The sequence below is a fragment of the Vespa mandarinia genome, chromosome 3, assembly GCF_050613455.1.
Source record: "Vespa mandarinia isolate Hongniang chromosome 3, ASM5061345v1, whole genome shotgun sequence".
In the NCBI taxonomy this organism is placed as follows: domain Eukaryota; kingdom Metazoa; phylum Arthropoda; class Insecta; order Hymenoptera; family Vespidae; genus Vespa; species Vespa mandarinia.
In genome coordinates, this window is record NC_140812.1 from 11,700,001 (window position 1) to 11,715,000 (window position 15,000).

General features: G+C 34.5%; 1 protein-coding gene across 4 annotated transcripts in view; it reads right to left on the bottom strand.

The window, feature by feature from the left end:
* LOC118445050 (uncharacterized) overlaps positions 1-15,000 on the bottom strand; it is a 106,227-nt gene that overhangs the window by 16,866 nt on the left and 74,361 nt on the right. For all 4 annotated transcript variants that reach the window (XM_035873963.2, XM_035873961.2, XM_085655851.1 and 1 more), the window contains 2 exons: positions 8,965-9,105; positions 4,803-4,929 (listed from right to left, as the gene is read on the bottom strand). In XM_035873963.2, coding sequence (XP_035729856.2) covers positions 4,803-4,929; positions 8,965-9,105 — 268 coding nt within the window. The remainder of the gene's footprint in view (positions 1-4,802; positions 4,930-8,964; positions 9,106-15,000) is intronic.

Here is a 15,000-nt window from a genome sequence, read left to right on the forward strand (position 1 = left end):
GGCCGGATTCGTAACGAATATACAAATAGAGGGTGGTAAGAGAGTGACGGGTCAAGGGTCACCGCTTTCGACGAATTAACTCGATTTGATTAGTTCCTAATTAAGTATAAGAGCGTTATAATAATATCTAATGATAAGTTAGAGAACTAGAGTTCATCTAAAAGTTTTTTTTTTCATCGTTTATTCGACTGAAAACGTTCAACTTTCTTCTTGCCGTCGAGTAAAAGCATTAATTACGGGATGAAATTTTTTAAACGATTACTCAGCACACGTACGATATAAATGTATGCATCTACCGTACGCATTCATACAAGCGTATAAGAGTTCTGTATAAGTTCTATCAAGGATGGATGGGATGAAGAGGGAAGGGAGTAGGGTACTTAGTGGTGGTGGATAATAAAAGAGAAAAGCGCGGCTCTGTGTTAAAAACCGACTCAATTTGGTTCTCGTCAAAGTTAACGATAGAGTTAATTAGTTAATTTCGCAAAGGTCCTTTCAATTCTATTTGAAATTTCATTTCTTCTTTAATTACCTCTTAGGATAATATTTTAAAGTTTTTTACGTTTCCCTATTGTATTTCTACTTGAATTTGCGATTCGGGTACTGCCGTTCTTACTTATGCAGGTATGCATGCAGATAAAAATCCCTTTGAAAGGTAGAAACTTGACATAGTAATAATACCGGATAGTTCGGATCCGGGCTCTCTTCTCAATAGCAGTAGACGAAAAAGCAAAGACGAAATCTAAAAGATTCAAAAAAGGCAAAATCTCCGAATACTCGCAAAAATCGATTTGGTTTTCTTTTCGTGAAAAGTAAAACGTGTTAGGAACTAAAATGATGAGAAATAGAGTTCGTTCTCGGGGAAAAATCTTATCCGAGTACTATCGACAATTCCCTTGAAAAGTTTAAAGAAAAGAGAGGTAAAAAGGGGAAGAGGTAAAAATCTTTTTCGATCGGAAAGAATTTTTTATAGCCTTTCGTTTCAACATTCTAGATCGTTTCCGTTACACGTAAGATTGGAACTATGGTATCGCGAAGAACTCGAGTGTATCTATGTATGTACGTATGTATATATATATATATATATATGTATATATATGCCGCTCGTTTGAAGGATCACTTGGATAATACGTTAGAATCCATCCGTGAATTCGTATTTTCGAAGGTGCATTGTCGTAGGTCTCGTGAGAAGAGAAACAGATGCGGCTTGTAAGGGGATCATCCGTGACTAGGTATAAGATAGTAATAGTAGTAGTAGTAGTAGTGATACCATAATAAAAATTGAAAATAGACAGTGAGATAGAGAAAAACAGAGAGAGAGAGAGAGAGAGAGAGAGAGAGAGAGAGGAAGAGAGAGAGGGAGAAGAAGTTAATAAAATTTTTAAAGACAAGTAAAAATCATGAATGTTAAAGTCTTTATCGTTTAATGTTAGTTCGATTGAATGAAAGTAACGTGACTTGCTAACTTGGAACTTTCGATAAAAGGAACTCTAAGAAGAAATTAATGCTACGTGATTGGACACGATAGACAATCGATTTAACGTAACCACCATGGAGAAATTCGCAATTCGAAGCAGTTTAAAGAGAGACCGGGTAGTAAAACGTGAAGAGAGACATAGTGTGTTTGAAAGAGAAAGAGAGAGAGAAAGAGAGAGAGAGAGAGAAAGAAAGAAAGACTGCAAGCACTGCATTTTGTCTCGGAATAAAATCTTCGATGGAGAAGAAGATAGAATAAATAATACATATACCTACATATACCTTTTAACATACGATATTTTTTTCCAATAGAGAATCAAGGACGATGACGTATCAACGAGAAAGCTTATGTAAGTATAGAAAAGCGTACATTATTTTCTTCTTTTCATTTTTTTTGTTTCTTTCCTTTTTTCTTCTTTCCTTTTTGTTTTTCTTTTTTTTCTTTTTTTCAAATTCTCATTTATATGGGGGATGAAAACACAATGAAATTCAATATGAAAAGCGAGATAAACGGAAAGGAATAAATAAAAAGAAGAGGTAAAAGAATGAGAAGAAGAAGAAGAAGAAGAAGAAGAAGAAGAAGAAGAAGAAGAAGAAGCAAAAAAGAAGAAGAAGAGCGAAAGTCTATTCGCCTTTCATTCTCGAAGTATCTCACCCTCGAAGCCCCTCTTTTGTCTCCCGGCCTTCGAAGACGAGTTTCGAAAGCCGATCCTTTTATTCTTCCCTCTCTCTCTCTCTCCCTCTATCTATTTCTCTTCTTTTCTCTTCTCTCTCTCTCTCTCTCTTTTTCTTTTTCTCTCTGACAATATCGTCTTCCGTGTCCTACCTTAAACGAAGTTCAACAAGTTCCACACTCGAAACTTTGCCAATGTGGTAGGAAAGAAAGGGACCTCTTTCGAACGTTGCGTTTCGTGAAAAAGTGCCTTTGTTTTCCGAAAGCGAATTGATGGATATATATATATATATATATATATATATATATATACGTATGGGTGTGTGTATATATTATATATATATATATGTTTGTGTAATAGATATATAGACATGAGCTGGAAAAACGTGTGCTTATCTCACGCTCTCTCTCTCTCTCTCTCTCTCTTATTCTCTTACTCTTTCTCTTTCTATATATATATATAGGAAGTGTGGAATCGATAACCATTGTTGGCTATGAAATTTGTTGATTCACTGACTTTAGAGAAGAGATGATTCAAAACAAAAATTTGATATAAATTTTGCGGATGAAAAAAATAAACCTACGAGAAAATATATTCAATGCGTTTAATGGTTATTGACTTACTTCATTTTTTTTTGTTTATTATATATATATATATATATATATATATATATATATATATAAATTTGTCGATTCATTGATTTTATTAGAATGAGATAATTGGAAGATAATTGAAAATATAAATTTATAAATAAAAAAATAAACGTGCAAGAAGATATATTTGAAATATTAATATCTACTGACACTTACCCCATTTATTTTATATATACATACATATACACACACATATATATATATACATATATATAAATATATATATCTATTTTTCTTATGTTTTCTCTTCTCTCGTACGCTTCCCGATAGAATCAAGAATGAATAGGGCACTATTACGGCTAACGGCGCGTTCTGAATGCGGGCCAAGTGGCAGTACGCGAGGATGTCGGAAGAGAAGCAGAAAGTTCGCGATATGCTACCAGGAAGAAGGGGAACAAGAAAGAGAGAGAGAGAGAGAGTGAGAGAGAGAGAGTGAGAGAGAGAGAGAGTAGAAAGCAAGAGAAAATAGGAAGAAAGGGGGATGGAAACGTCGAGCGTCTAGCTTCGTCGTTTATTTTCCACGTTCTGTCCATTCGTTTCTCGATGTTTCGTGAAAACCCAATGATAAAGCAACGTCGACCACCGTCTCTCTTTTTTATATCCTTTAATATCATTGTTGAACGTTCCAAAAAAAAAAAAAAAAAAAAGTCATTTGTATTATTCTACATTATTGTATTTGTTAAAATCAGCATATTAAGAAATTTTCTTAATATGCTGATCACCTGGCAAAATTTTCAATTATAAATATATCTATAGATATAAAATCGTAATAATGCATTATTATTAATTTATTATATATATACATATATATGTGTGTGTGTGTATGTGTATATATATAGATAGACAGATAGACATATAGATATATAGATATAAGAGCGGAACAAGTTCTTGCTGAACTATTCCTAAGAATTGCTCCATTTTCCTAGGTCATCTAAAAACGGAAATTATCTAATCGCGTCTCTCGGCATGGTGACTACGTGCGTCAAACGACACAAGTTAAAGATGGAGACACTTTTCGGCACTTACAAAAGCCATTTAAAGATCTTGATTTATGGAACATGCTCTTGAAAAGATTAAAGAAATAATAACAAAAAAAAAAAAAAAAAAGAAAAGAAGAAAAAAGTAGAAAGAGAGAAAGAAATAAAACGAAAGAAAAATTTTTGTTACTTTCGTTCTCCAACTTTTATATGTTATTATATCAATCTCGTACATGATATATTGATATATGTAAAATAATAAATGAGTATAATATTTTTGACGGATAATTTGAAAAATACGAAAATAATTTCGTAGTTATACAAAACCACCAATCTCTATGAATATCCAACATTATATTACAATATATATCATATATATATATGATATACCCCGATGGCAAAGGGAAATAACTGGAGTAAACTAGCGTGCGAATAGAGCTCGTGTGCCGTAGATATAACGATCCGAACAATATAATCGCTAATTAACGAGATACGCACGGTGCCGCGTACCACCGGCATAGCTTATGAATTCCAATCGAAACCGAGGATGCTCCCCGACGTAACGATGACCGAAGTGCAGGAAGAGAGACATGCGCGATACACAACGCAACGCAACGCAACGCAACGCAACACAAGACAACACAACACAACACAATATAGTACAATATAACACATATATATACGACGTGACGAGGAAGGTGAATACGTATACCATATATATCTATCTATATATGTACATATGCATACATACATACATACATACAAACATATATATATATATATATATTATACTCTCTATACGTAGTGTGTAAATTCAAATTGTGTATTGGCCGACGAATCTCGTGAATGCGAATACAGGGATCGAGAGATAGGTTGAGTGAGGGCAATGAAGAGGGAGTAGGGAGTGAGGAGTTGGAGTGGGGGGGGAGAGGAAAAGGGAAGCGGAGTAGGTTAGGTAAATGGGTGATAGAGAAGGTACGGGTGTAGGTTTGGTATAGGAAAAGCAAATGCAATCAACTTACTCAGCGTTGCGTTGTTGGCTCGCGACTGGTCGGTCTGAGATCTGAGTAACCGCAGACGATTCAGTTTGCTCTGTTGCTGGTCCAGTCTGTGTCTCAATCTAGCGAGTTTGTCCTGCTGTGCTGGCTCCTGTAACACCAAAAGGAGAGACCACCATGCACCACGGTCACTGAAGTACGATTCTCCTCGAGAAATTTTTTTACAAGAAGAAATGTATTTATTCTCGAGGTGTGATCGAATTACGACGATCTACGGAGGATTCCCTTCTTTTCTCGGTTTTATTTACGGTCACGTATAGAAAGACGTTCTTGATAAACTCGGTTTAAAACAAAGGAAGAAAGAAAAGGAGATAGAGAGATAGAGAGAGAGATGTATAGGAAAATAAATTCACGTTAGAGAAGGAAGAATTGTTTGTCTGTTTCTTTTAATATTTTCTTTCTTATTTCTTTTCTTTTCTTTTTTTTTTTTTTGTTGTTTGTCTCTTCATTGGAAGAAGAGAACAAGATCTTATCTTTCATAAAATCTAGGTCGAAAAAACCTCACGGATAAGGGAAAAAAGAACAAGGAAGAGACTAAGAAATGGGGAAAAATAACGAGAAAGAAAGAGAGAGAGAGAGACAGAGAGAGGGTGTACATTTAATTTAAGCGTTAAACATTCTTTTGCGAATAATTTTAAAAGCTTCGCGTTACTTCGGAAAACTTCCTTTCCCATCTAACTTATTTAATCCTATCACCAGTTTCTTCAATCTCTTTCAACTTTCGTACATTTATATACTCTTATCTCGACGATTTTTAACGATAAAGAAAGAGAATTATATAAATTCAACTTTTGTCCTTAACAATAAGCGATGCTCGTCCGTATCGAAGTATTGGAAAAAATTTGTCGTCGGATAAAAACATATGAAGAAATAAAATGAAAAAAAAAAAAAAACAAAAAAACAAAAAAACAAAAAAATAAAAAACCGTGACGTTAGTAGGATAAATATATTCTAAAGAATACGAATGGATCGTTCGATCGACGATAAGATTATTTGAAAGTAAAATAAAAAATAGAAAAAAAAAACAAAAAAAAAAAAAAAAGAAAAAACTTACGAGCTTTTGCAATCTGAGAAAATCGAATATCGAAGGTCGAAAATCGAATATCAAATATCGTGGTATATGGGAAAAAATGAGTATGAAAAGTTGAAAAGCCTAAGGAGCTTTTAAGCTAACACGAATCACAAATCGGATCGACATCATTTTCTATTCGTCCACTAATTTCTATTGATCGTTAGAATAGATGTCGTTCTATGACTTTAGGGACAGATCGTACGTATATATACATGCATACATACATACATACATACATACATACATATTTAATACTTCGTACTTACTAACGTTACTGTATCTTTCTATCATTTTTTTCTCTTTCTTTTTTTCTTTCTTTCCCTTTTCTTTTTGTTTTTTTCTTTTTCTTTCCTTTCCTTTATCCTATCTTTCCTTTTTTCCTTGCACCCGTAAGAAAAGAAATAAAACCGCGAAATGATGGATAAAACCCGATGTCTTCGGTTATCGAGAGTCCAATTCGATTCTGAGATAGGAAAGGGGATTCTGTACGGCGGATTAGGACCATCGTGTTCTCGATATATTAGAGGGTATATGTCTAGAGATAGAGTGAGAGTAAAAGAGAGAGAGAGAGAGAGAGAGAGAGAGAGAGACGACTAGAACGTGTGACCTTTTCAGTATAGAATTCGCCGTAGAAATGAAGGATCTCGCGTGGTACCATAGCCATATAGGAAGATCAATATGTTCCAAGTGATATGTAGGTAACTATGCGAGATCGCTTTCCATTTTGAAAATTCCTCCGCATTCCTCGTCCGCGCAAGTATGTGTCTACGTCTTGTGTGCGCACAAGTATGTGTCTGTCTCTATGTGTGTATGTGTGTGTATGTGTATATATGTGAAAGAACGAACCATTGCGTGCTTTCCTCGATTTAACTTCCTATCACGCTATCATCATATACCTATATATATATATATATTATAACGTCCTATCATGAATATAGATGAAACGTTTTATGAAATAGACAAATGATATTAATAGGAAAAAAAAAAAATAATAATTTTCCGAAAAGAAGACAGAGAGACAGAGAGACAGAGAGATAGACAAAGAGAGAGACAGAGTTGATACATACTTGAAGGAACCCGTAATACGTAAGAAGTGCCAGGAAGGACAAAAAGGAAGGTGGAGAGGAAGGAGGGAGGTAGAGGGATAGAGAGAGAGAGAGAGAGAGAGTGAGAAAGCATACGACATAGATCCGATTACACGTCATAGACTCTATTGCCGTCGGTTAATCGGGTTAATATCGAACGTGAGGAGACACTTGGTCCGTTATTCGCGCTTCACACGAGCCACTACTACTACTACTACTACTATTACTATTACTATACTAGTACTATTACTAGTACTATTATTACCACCACTATTACTCGTCATGAGGGTTAAGTAGCTACCGAGAAGGACGAGGAGAATCTCGTAAGAGCTTGCCTTTTCCTTCTCCATTGCCAGGATGGATACATGATACCTCTCATTATATGCACGCATGCATCTAAAGTATTATCTATCCCTCTCTCCCTCTCTCTCTCTCTCTCTCTCTCACTTTCTCTCGTCTCTTGATAGTAACCAATCGACTTCTCTCTCTCTCTCTCTCTCTCTCTCGATAACTTGAAAATTCTTTTGTCAGCTCGCGAACACAACTCGAAATTCGAAGAACCCTCGGAACCCCCTTCATCATTTTTCTCATCTTCTTTTTTTCCCCACTCCCACTGCCACCCACTTTCCCATCCCACCCTACCCTATCCCCAATTCCATCTTCAATCTCATCTTTCCATCCCCACCACCCCCCCACTCTTCGATCATCGAGGAGACAAAGAATAGTAGTCATCGATTTTTTTTTTACGTTTGGGAATAAAGGACTTATACCATGAAAACACGGTTATTGCGAAAAATTGACGCGTCACGCTCGAAATATACATATATATATACATATATATACCTATCTACCTACCTATCTGTGTTCTACCTATCTAGGTATAATAGATACATATCTACCTATCTCTACCTAAACCGATCGATTCGAACGACCACGAATTTCAATTTACCCGCAGAAAATTCGATCAGAGTTGGCAGTTTCAACGGATACGATGACAATGACAATGATGAGGACGACGACGACGACGACGACATTGACGACGACGATAACGTCGACACGACGATGAGTAACAAGGGACGAAGGGACGAGGGCAGCTCATTGCTGTTGTCCTTCTCTCTCGTTTTTCTCATCTCTTGTCCTCTCTGTTTTTTTTCTTTTTTTTTTTTTTTTTTTTTTACCTTCGCGTTCGATTCTATTCTTGTGTCATTTGTCCGTAATATGATGGATTAAACGTTAAATGCGTTTCGAATCCGGTCTTCCGGCAGACTCTGGTAGACGTCGAAGAAATGAAACGAAACGAAAAGAAATGAAACGAAATGAAATGAAACGGAATGAAATGAAAAGGAAAAAAGAAAATGGAAGAAAGAAAGAAAAAAACAGAAGAGAGAGAGAGAGAGAGAGAGGGAAGAAAAGATAGCAATGCTCTCTCTCTCTCTCTCTCTCTCTCTCTCTCTCTCTCTCATTCTCTTTTTCTCTCTTGGAGGAATAGGTAAAGATAGAGAAATAAAATGAAAAATTGAGAGATAGAAGAAGATAGAAGGAGAGAAGGGTTGTCTGGAAAAGGGGATGAGGAGGGTAACTCGTGACCGATTGGCACATCTCGTTATCGGAAACGAACTCGTTGACAAACGGAAGGACACGAAAGGAGACGCTACGACGCGCCGATCTTCGAGAATATCGAAGCGCAGCGTACTTCTATTCGACAAATTTCCAAGACGATTTCCTGACAAGAGGAAGAAGAAGAAGAAGAAGAAGAAGAAAAGGAAGAAGAAGAAGATGAAGAGGAAGAAGACGAAGAAGAAGAAGAAGGTCAAGAGAAGGATGAGAACTGTTGAAGAGAAGAAAACACCGATCTCTCTTTCATCTAGCTATCCTCGTTTCTCTCACCTTACATTGCAAAATCTGTCATTTCTCTCTCTCTCTCTCTCTCTCGACTTTCTTTCTCTTCGTTTAACTTACGGTTGCTTACCTGTGCGCCTCGAAGCACGGCTAGACGGGCCTCCTTTTGCTCTAGGAGGCGCCTCTGCTGAGCGATTTCCCGCTGTTGCCTGGCCGCCATGCTTTCAAGCTCGCTGAGCACCAGCACAGCACCACCCCCGCCCACTGGTAACTGAAATGACAAAAATTAATATAAAAGGATATTAATAAAATTAATATTAACAACAGGTTTATGTATATAATATATGTATATATATTTATTATATATATATATATATGTATACATAAATACATATATAGTTACATTTATGATCGTATAAAATCATTTATTTTATTTCCCGACGAACTACGTTTCAATTATTCCAAATGTTTTATATATATATATATATATATATATATATATATAAAACCTAGATATATAGGTATATATGTAAAATATATAAATTATTTCACAAATTATGAAAACTCCTCTCTGTCTCCCTCTCTCTCTCTCTCTCTCTCTCTTTTTCTCTCTCTCTCACACGTTCTCTTTTTTTCAACTTTGACTATTTGTTTTTTAATTTTCTCTCTTCCTTCCTTCTTTTCCTTCCCCTTCCCCAAACCCGCCCCCATCCCTTTTTTCTTCTTTGTCCGCGAATTTCACGGAGTTTTTCTTTGTCGTTCGACTGACAGTTAATTATTTCGAAATCTGACGGAAAACTAGAACGGGTTTAACGCTTTAACCCGAATCGTGGTTTAAAGGATCGAGCTTTTCAAGGGGAGATAGAGAGAAAAATGATCTTTCCGTGGAGGGGATTGAGGAAGAGAGGGAGGGAGGAGAGAAAAGGGGATGAGGATAAGGTGGGCGGACTGAAAGAAAACGATAGAAAGGAAAGAGAGTCGAAATCAAAGTCGAACCCTATGTGATCGAGGGCGGTTGGGCACTTTCGAAGGGTGCTGAGCCAAACGATAAATGTTCTTTGCTACGATCCTTTTCTCTCTCTCTCTCTTTCTCTCTCTTTACGATGTAGATCTTAAAAAAGAAAAGAAAAAAAAAAAGAAAAAAGAAGAAAGAAAAAGAGTAAACTTAGTCCCTACGGTCTTATTTTTTATCAATCCATCCGCCGCAAAAAAACAAAAAAAAAACAAAAAAAAACAAATCCTGCGCTTTTCGTTTTCTTTTTTTGCTACATAATATATACATATACATATATATACATATATATATATATATACATATATTTTTTTTTTATTTAACAAATCATTTTAATAATCATTTTAATCCTTAACACGGACATAATTATTTTCCATTTCGTCACGAATAAAACGAGGATAAGGTCATGAGAAAACAAAGTTATTATTAAATGTTAGTAAGAAGAAATTCGTTAACAAACAAACTTTCATTGAATGTATACAATCTATGTCCATCGATTATTATTTCCTAGAAACTCGAAGTAAACTTCTATCTTAACGATGTTGTACATGCACACGTGCGCTCACGCGCATACGCATATACAAACACGACACACATGGGACACACATAGAGACATATCCATAGAAGGTACATATACAAAGTGATGCGCGTTCAGGAAATTAATGCCCGGAATTCTATCAAGGATGTCAGCTCAATGGAGATACGCTCGTTACGCGTCCGTCCTAACGAGCTTGCGTTCTCTACCTGGCAGACATTTTCATTTCTATCACATAAACTATCCTCTCTATTCGAACGTACTGCACAAAATTGATATATAATCGCTCGACACATAGAAAATTGTTGTTGTATAGACAAAAGGGGCGGGGGGGGGGGAAGGGATAAGAGTGAGGGTGGACGGGGGGGGGGGAGATACACGGTTTAGAGAAATTAACGACGATCGACAAATTTTCACTCTTCTTTGTCTTTTTATTATTATTATTATTATTATTATTATTATTATTATTATTATTATTATTATTATTATTATTATTTCGATTGATCGATCGATCTTTCGAAGCGTCTTGAAAAAAATATATGCAAGTAAACCGTATGGATGCGAAAGAACCGTGAGGATCACTGAAAGCTGGGAATCGTTATTTGAAACTTACTTTCTTATGAAAATGAGAACGTAGAGAAAAATATAACTTTGAAACTTTGAAACAAGTCCACAAGTGTGAGTATACTCTTGACTACTTTACATGAACGCATACATGTGTGTATATATATATATATATGTACGTACATACGTACGTATACATATACGAATACATATACATGATCCGTTACGCCATAGGGAAACTTTGCGTGCTTTCCCTTCGAGGATCGATAGAAAAAGATGGAACGTAAGATGTAAATGCAAGAATAGTAGAGAACTACGGAAATTTATTTTCCTTATCCTTTATCCGTCCACACTTACGAATGAAAACTATCCTACGATTCTTGCGATTCTAAGGGATTCGAAAGAAAAAAAAAAAAAAAAGAAGAAAAAGAAAAAGAAATCAGAAGGGAACAAATATTTGAAGGAAAGTAACAATAAAAATGATTATCACTAACGATCAAATTTACGATCGAATTTATTTCAAAATGATATTTTACGTTTAAATCGTTAATGCAATTAAACGATATACGTAATGATTAACGTAAAAAAAAAAAAAAAAAAAAATAAAAAAACGAATAAAATAATTTTAATATGAAATACATAGGAATGTGACTACTCTATAAAGGGATGGTACATACATACATATATATATATATATATAAAATTCTTTTTATATGTATATAAAAAGAAAGATATTAATTAGATATATTGATTGTTTCGAATTACGATCAAAATATTCATTATTAAATGGAGAATCTATAGAGAAGGAAAGAGAAAGAAATAGAGGCTCGATTGATCTTCCTACTCTTTCTTTCTCTCTCTCTCTCTCTCTCTCTCTCTCTCTATTTATATATTGGCGTGGAAATTTCATTGGGAAATTAATTTATATCGAATTTCGAGACCACCGGATGCGGCTTACTATGGCTGACTTTAAAGCATATATCCCTTGTAAGTAGCTAGCTGGCTCTCATATCCTAGCGAATGGTAACATTTGCACGGGCCAAGCGCGAATGTTCTATATTTAGGAGCGTATTGCATCCTTGGACGTGGGTGTATGTACGTATATATGTATGTATATATGTGTGTATGTATGTATGTATGTACCAAAACGCAATTCTATGTCACGGATAGTGATAGCTAGTAGCATCTCTCTCTCTCTTTCTCTCTCTCTCTCTCTATCTCTCTCTCTCTTTTATATACATTCTCTTTCTCTATTCACTACCGTGTTCTCTATATACAACCGGACGCGTACGGTGACGTATGTCCGTTCCGTTTAAGGTAACTGATCCTTCTTATACAAGGTATCAGTTTACACAGGGCTATCCACACTTACACACAAGCCTAGAAAGGCATATAGTGGTTGGAAACATATGATACAACAACCCTCCATCCTCTTTTATCCCTTTGTAACAAAGAATAGAAAGAGATTTCTCATGTTTCCAATGAGATTCGACATAATGACGACTATACCGGTCCTTTACTCGATACAACTTTTTTTTTTTTTTTTTTTTTTTTTCGAAGAGAGAAAGAAAGAGAGAGAGAGAGAGGGAATGTGTGTGTATGTATATGTATGTTTCAATAGAAGATTAATTAAATACGATTAATAATAACGCGATTATGACTGCATATATACACACATATATGCATTTGTAAAGAAAATATATATCTTTTGGAACAAATTTGTTTTCATATTTAGAGGAGGAGGAGGAGGAGGAGGGATTAACATTGTTATAATATTTTACTATTTGTATAAACGTCGCTAAAGAACCCTATAACTAACGTTGAAAAAAGAGATAATAAAACGCTATAGAATGATCGTTTTCTCTTACGAAAGTTCCAATTACGTTTTTATTATCTACATACATTAAATTAATATTTATAATAATTATTGGTTAAGAATAAATTGAAGATATTGTAATTATATGAAATACGTTTAGATCTTTAACGTAATTATGTGCACGATATACGTATACATACGTATAAATATATAAAATGATTTCAATTTTCGAAGATGAGATATTAAAATTGAAACATCGGTTGTTTCGTGGCAAACCATTAGTCTCAGTTTATACTACATATATGTATGTATGTATTTATGTATATATGTATGCAGATGCCTACTTACATTTGACCTGTAGAAGGTTTATCGTTCGATATTCGAGAGAAAAGATCGATATTTACATATATACGTAGATACATACATGCATGCATGCATACATACATACATACATACATTATATACATGCACATTATATGTATATACGTGCACTCTCTTTGGATGAGATAGGATCATCGTCGAGTGGGTACGGTGATCTCTGATCGTGCTTATTACACCTACTCGATCGTTAGCAAAGCCAGTTTATCGCGATAAAATCGGCAAATCGATGTACATAGAGATACATTAGCATGTAACATACATATATACATACATATGTATATATGTAAGTATATAAATAGAAAAATTTTATTCTATTCGTACGACGATCTTAATAATAATTTTTACGATAAACGTGTTTGCAAATGTGTATGATCATACATCTTTCTTTACAAATTCATAGAAAGTTTACATTTCTCTCTCTCTCTCTCTCTCTCTCTCTCTCTCTCTCTTTCGTTTTCTCTTTTTTTTTTTTCTTTGCTTTCGAAATAATAATAAAGAAAATAAAAAAAAATTTTTATTCGAGTAATAAGCTCGCATAGGAAACAACAAATCCGTCGAATAATAAGAGATTTATTTTCTTAAGTCGACACGTGATCATATACATACATACATACATACATATATATATATATATATATATATATTAAGTTACTTATGTACATACGTAATCTCTATGTATACGCATACGTACAATATAAATATATTTATTATTAGAAATATTTACTATTAAGAATGACGGTGTTTTATTTTGAACGACGTAATCACGTTGTTGTGCCAATTTCGCCGTGATTATTAAGAAAAATTTTATCGTTTTTATACGTTTTTTACGATAATACACGTCTCTGTGTGAATAAAGAGAAAAAGAGAGAAAGAGAGAGAGAGAGAGAGAGAGAGAGAGAGAGAAAGAGAGAGAGAAAGAGAATACAAAAGAATCCTTTAAATCGTCTCTTTTTCTCTCTCTCTGTCTTTCTGTCTGTCTTTCTGTCTGTCTGTCTGTCTGTCTGTCTGTCTGTGTCTCTGTTGCAGTCAAATAAATTCCCGTAGGTGCCATAGCCAGAGGGAATGGAATCTGTGTGGTGTGTGTATTTCGAAAGGGACCAACCATTCAGAAACGTTCCAAGTTATACAAAAGAAGGCATCCAATTTAGCGAAGAAGAAAGAAGAAGGAAGATGGAAAAAGACAAGAAGAAGGAAAAAGAAAGTAGAAGGAGAAAAAGAAGAAGATGGAATGTTAGTTAGTCTTTGACGAGGAACGATAGTAGAGTTCTCCATTTGTCGTCTTTTTCAAGGACTCCTCCGAGAGATAGAGAAGTAGCACGTTTATAAATTCTTAATAATAATCCTCCTTTAAATTATTAACACCTTGAGAATTCTCTTTAGATATCTAGATTTCTTCGTAAGATAATAATTGAGCAAGATCGGATGATACTCTCTTTCATTACTATATTCGAGGAAACCTTCATAATTATTATACGAATGAAGATGATATAATAAAGATTTCTTATCATTCTTTTCTATCCCTTTTCAGGTACAGTGAATATGTATGTAATATATCTCGCGAAGAATAAATAATAATAGATTAAAACTTTTGAAAGCAAGAAAAGGTAAGGGATGTGGAACTGAGGGTAAGGGTTAGGGGTAGTTTTCTCAAGATTAATGTTTCTCTCAAACAAAGAGAATTAAATATATATATATATATATATATATATATATATATATATCAGAATGTTCAAATGAAAAGTGTACAATAGGATTATTATGAGATCTAATAATCTTTCTTTTTTTCTTTTCTTTTCTTTCCCTTTTCTCTTTTCAAAAAACACTTTTCAAGAAACAGATCAATCTTGTTTTTGAAAGG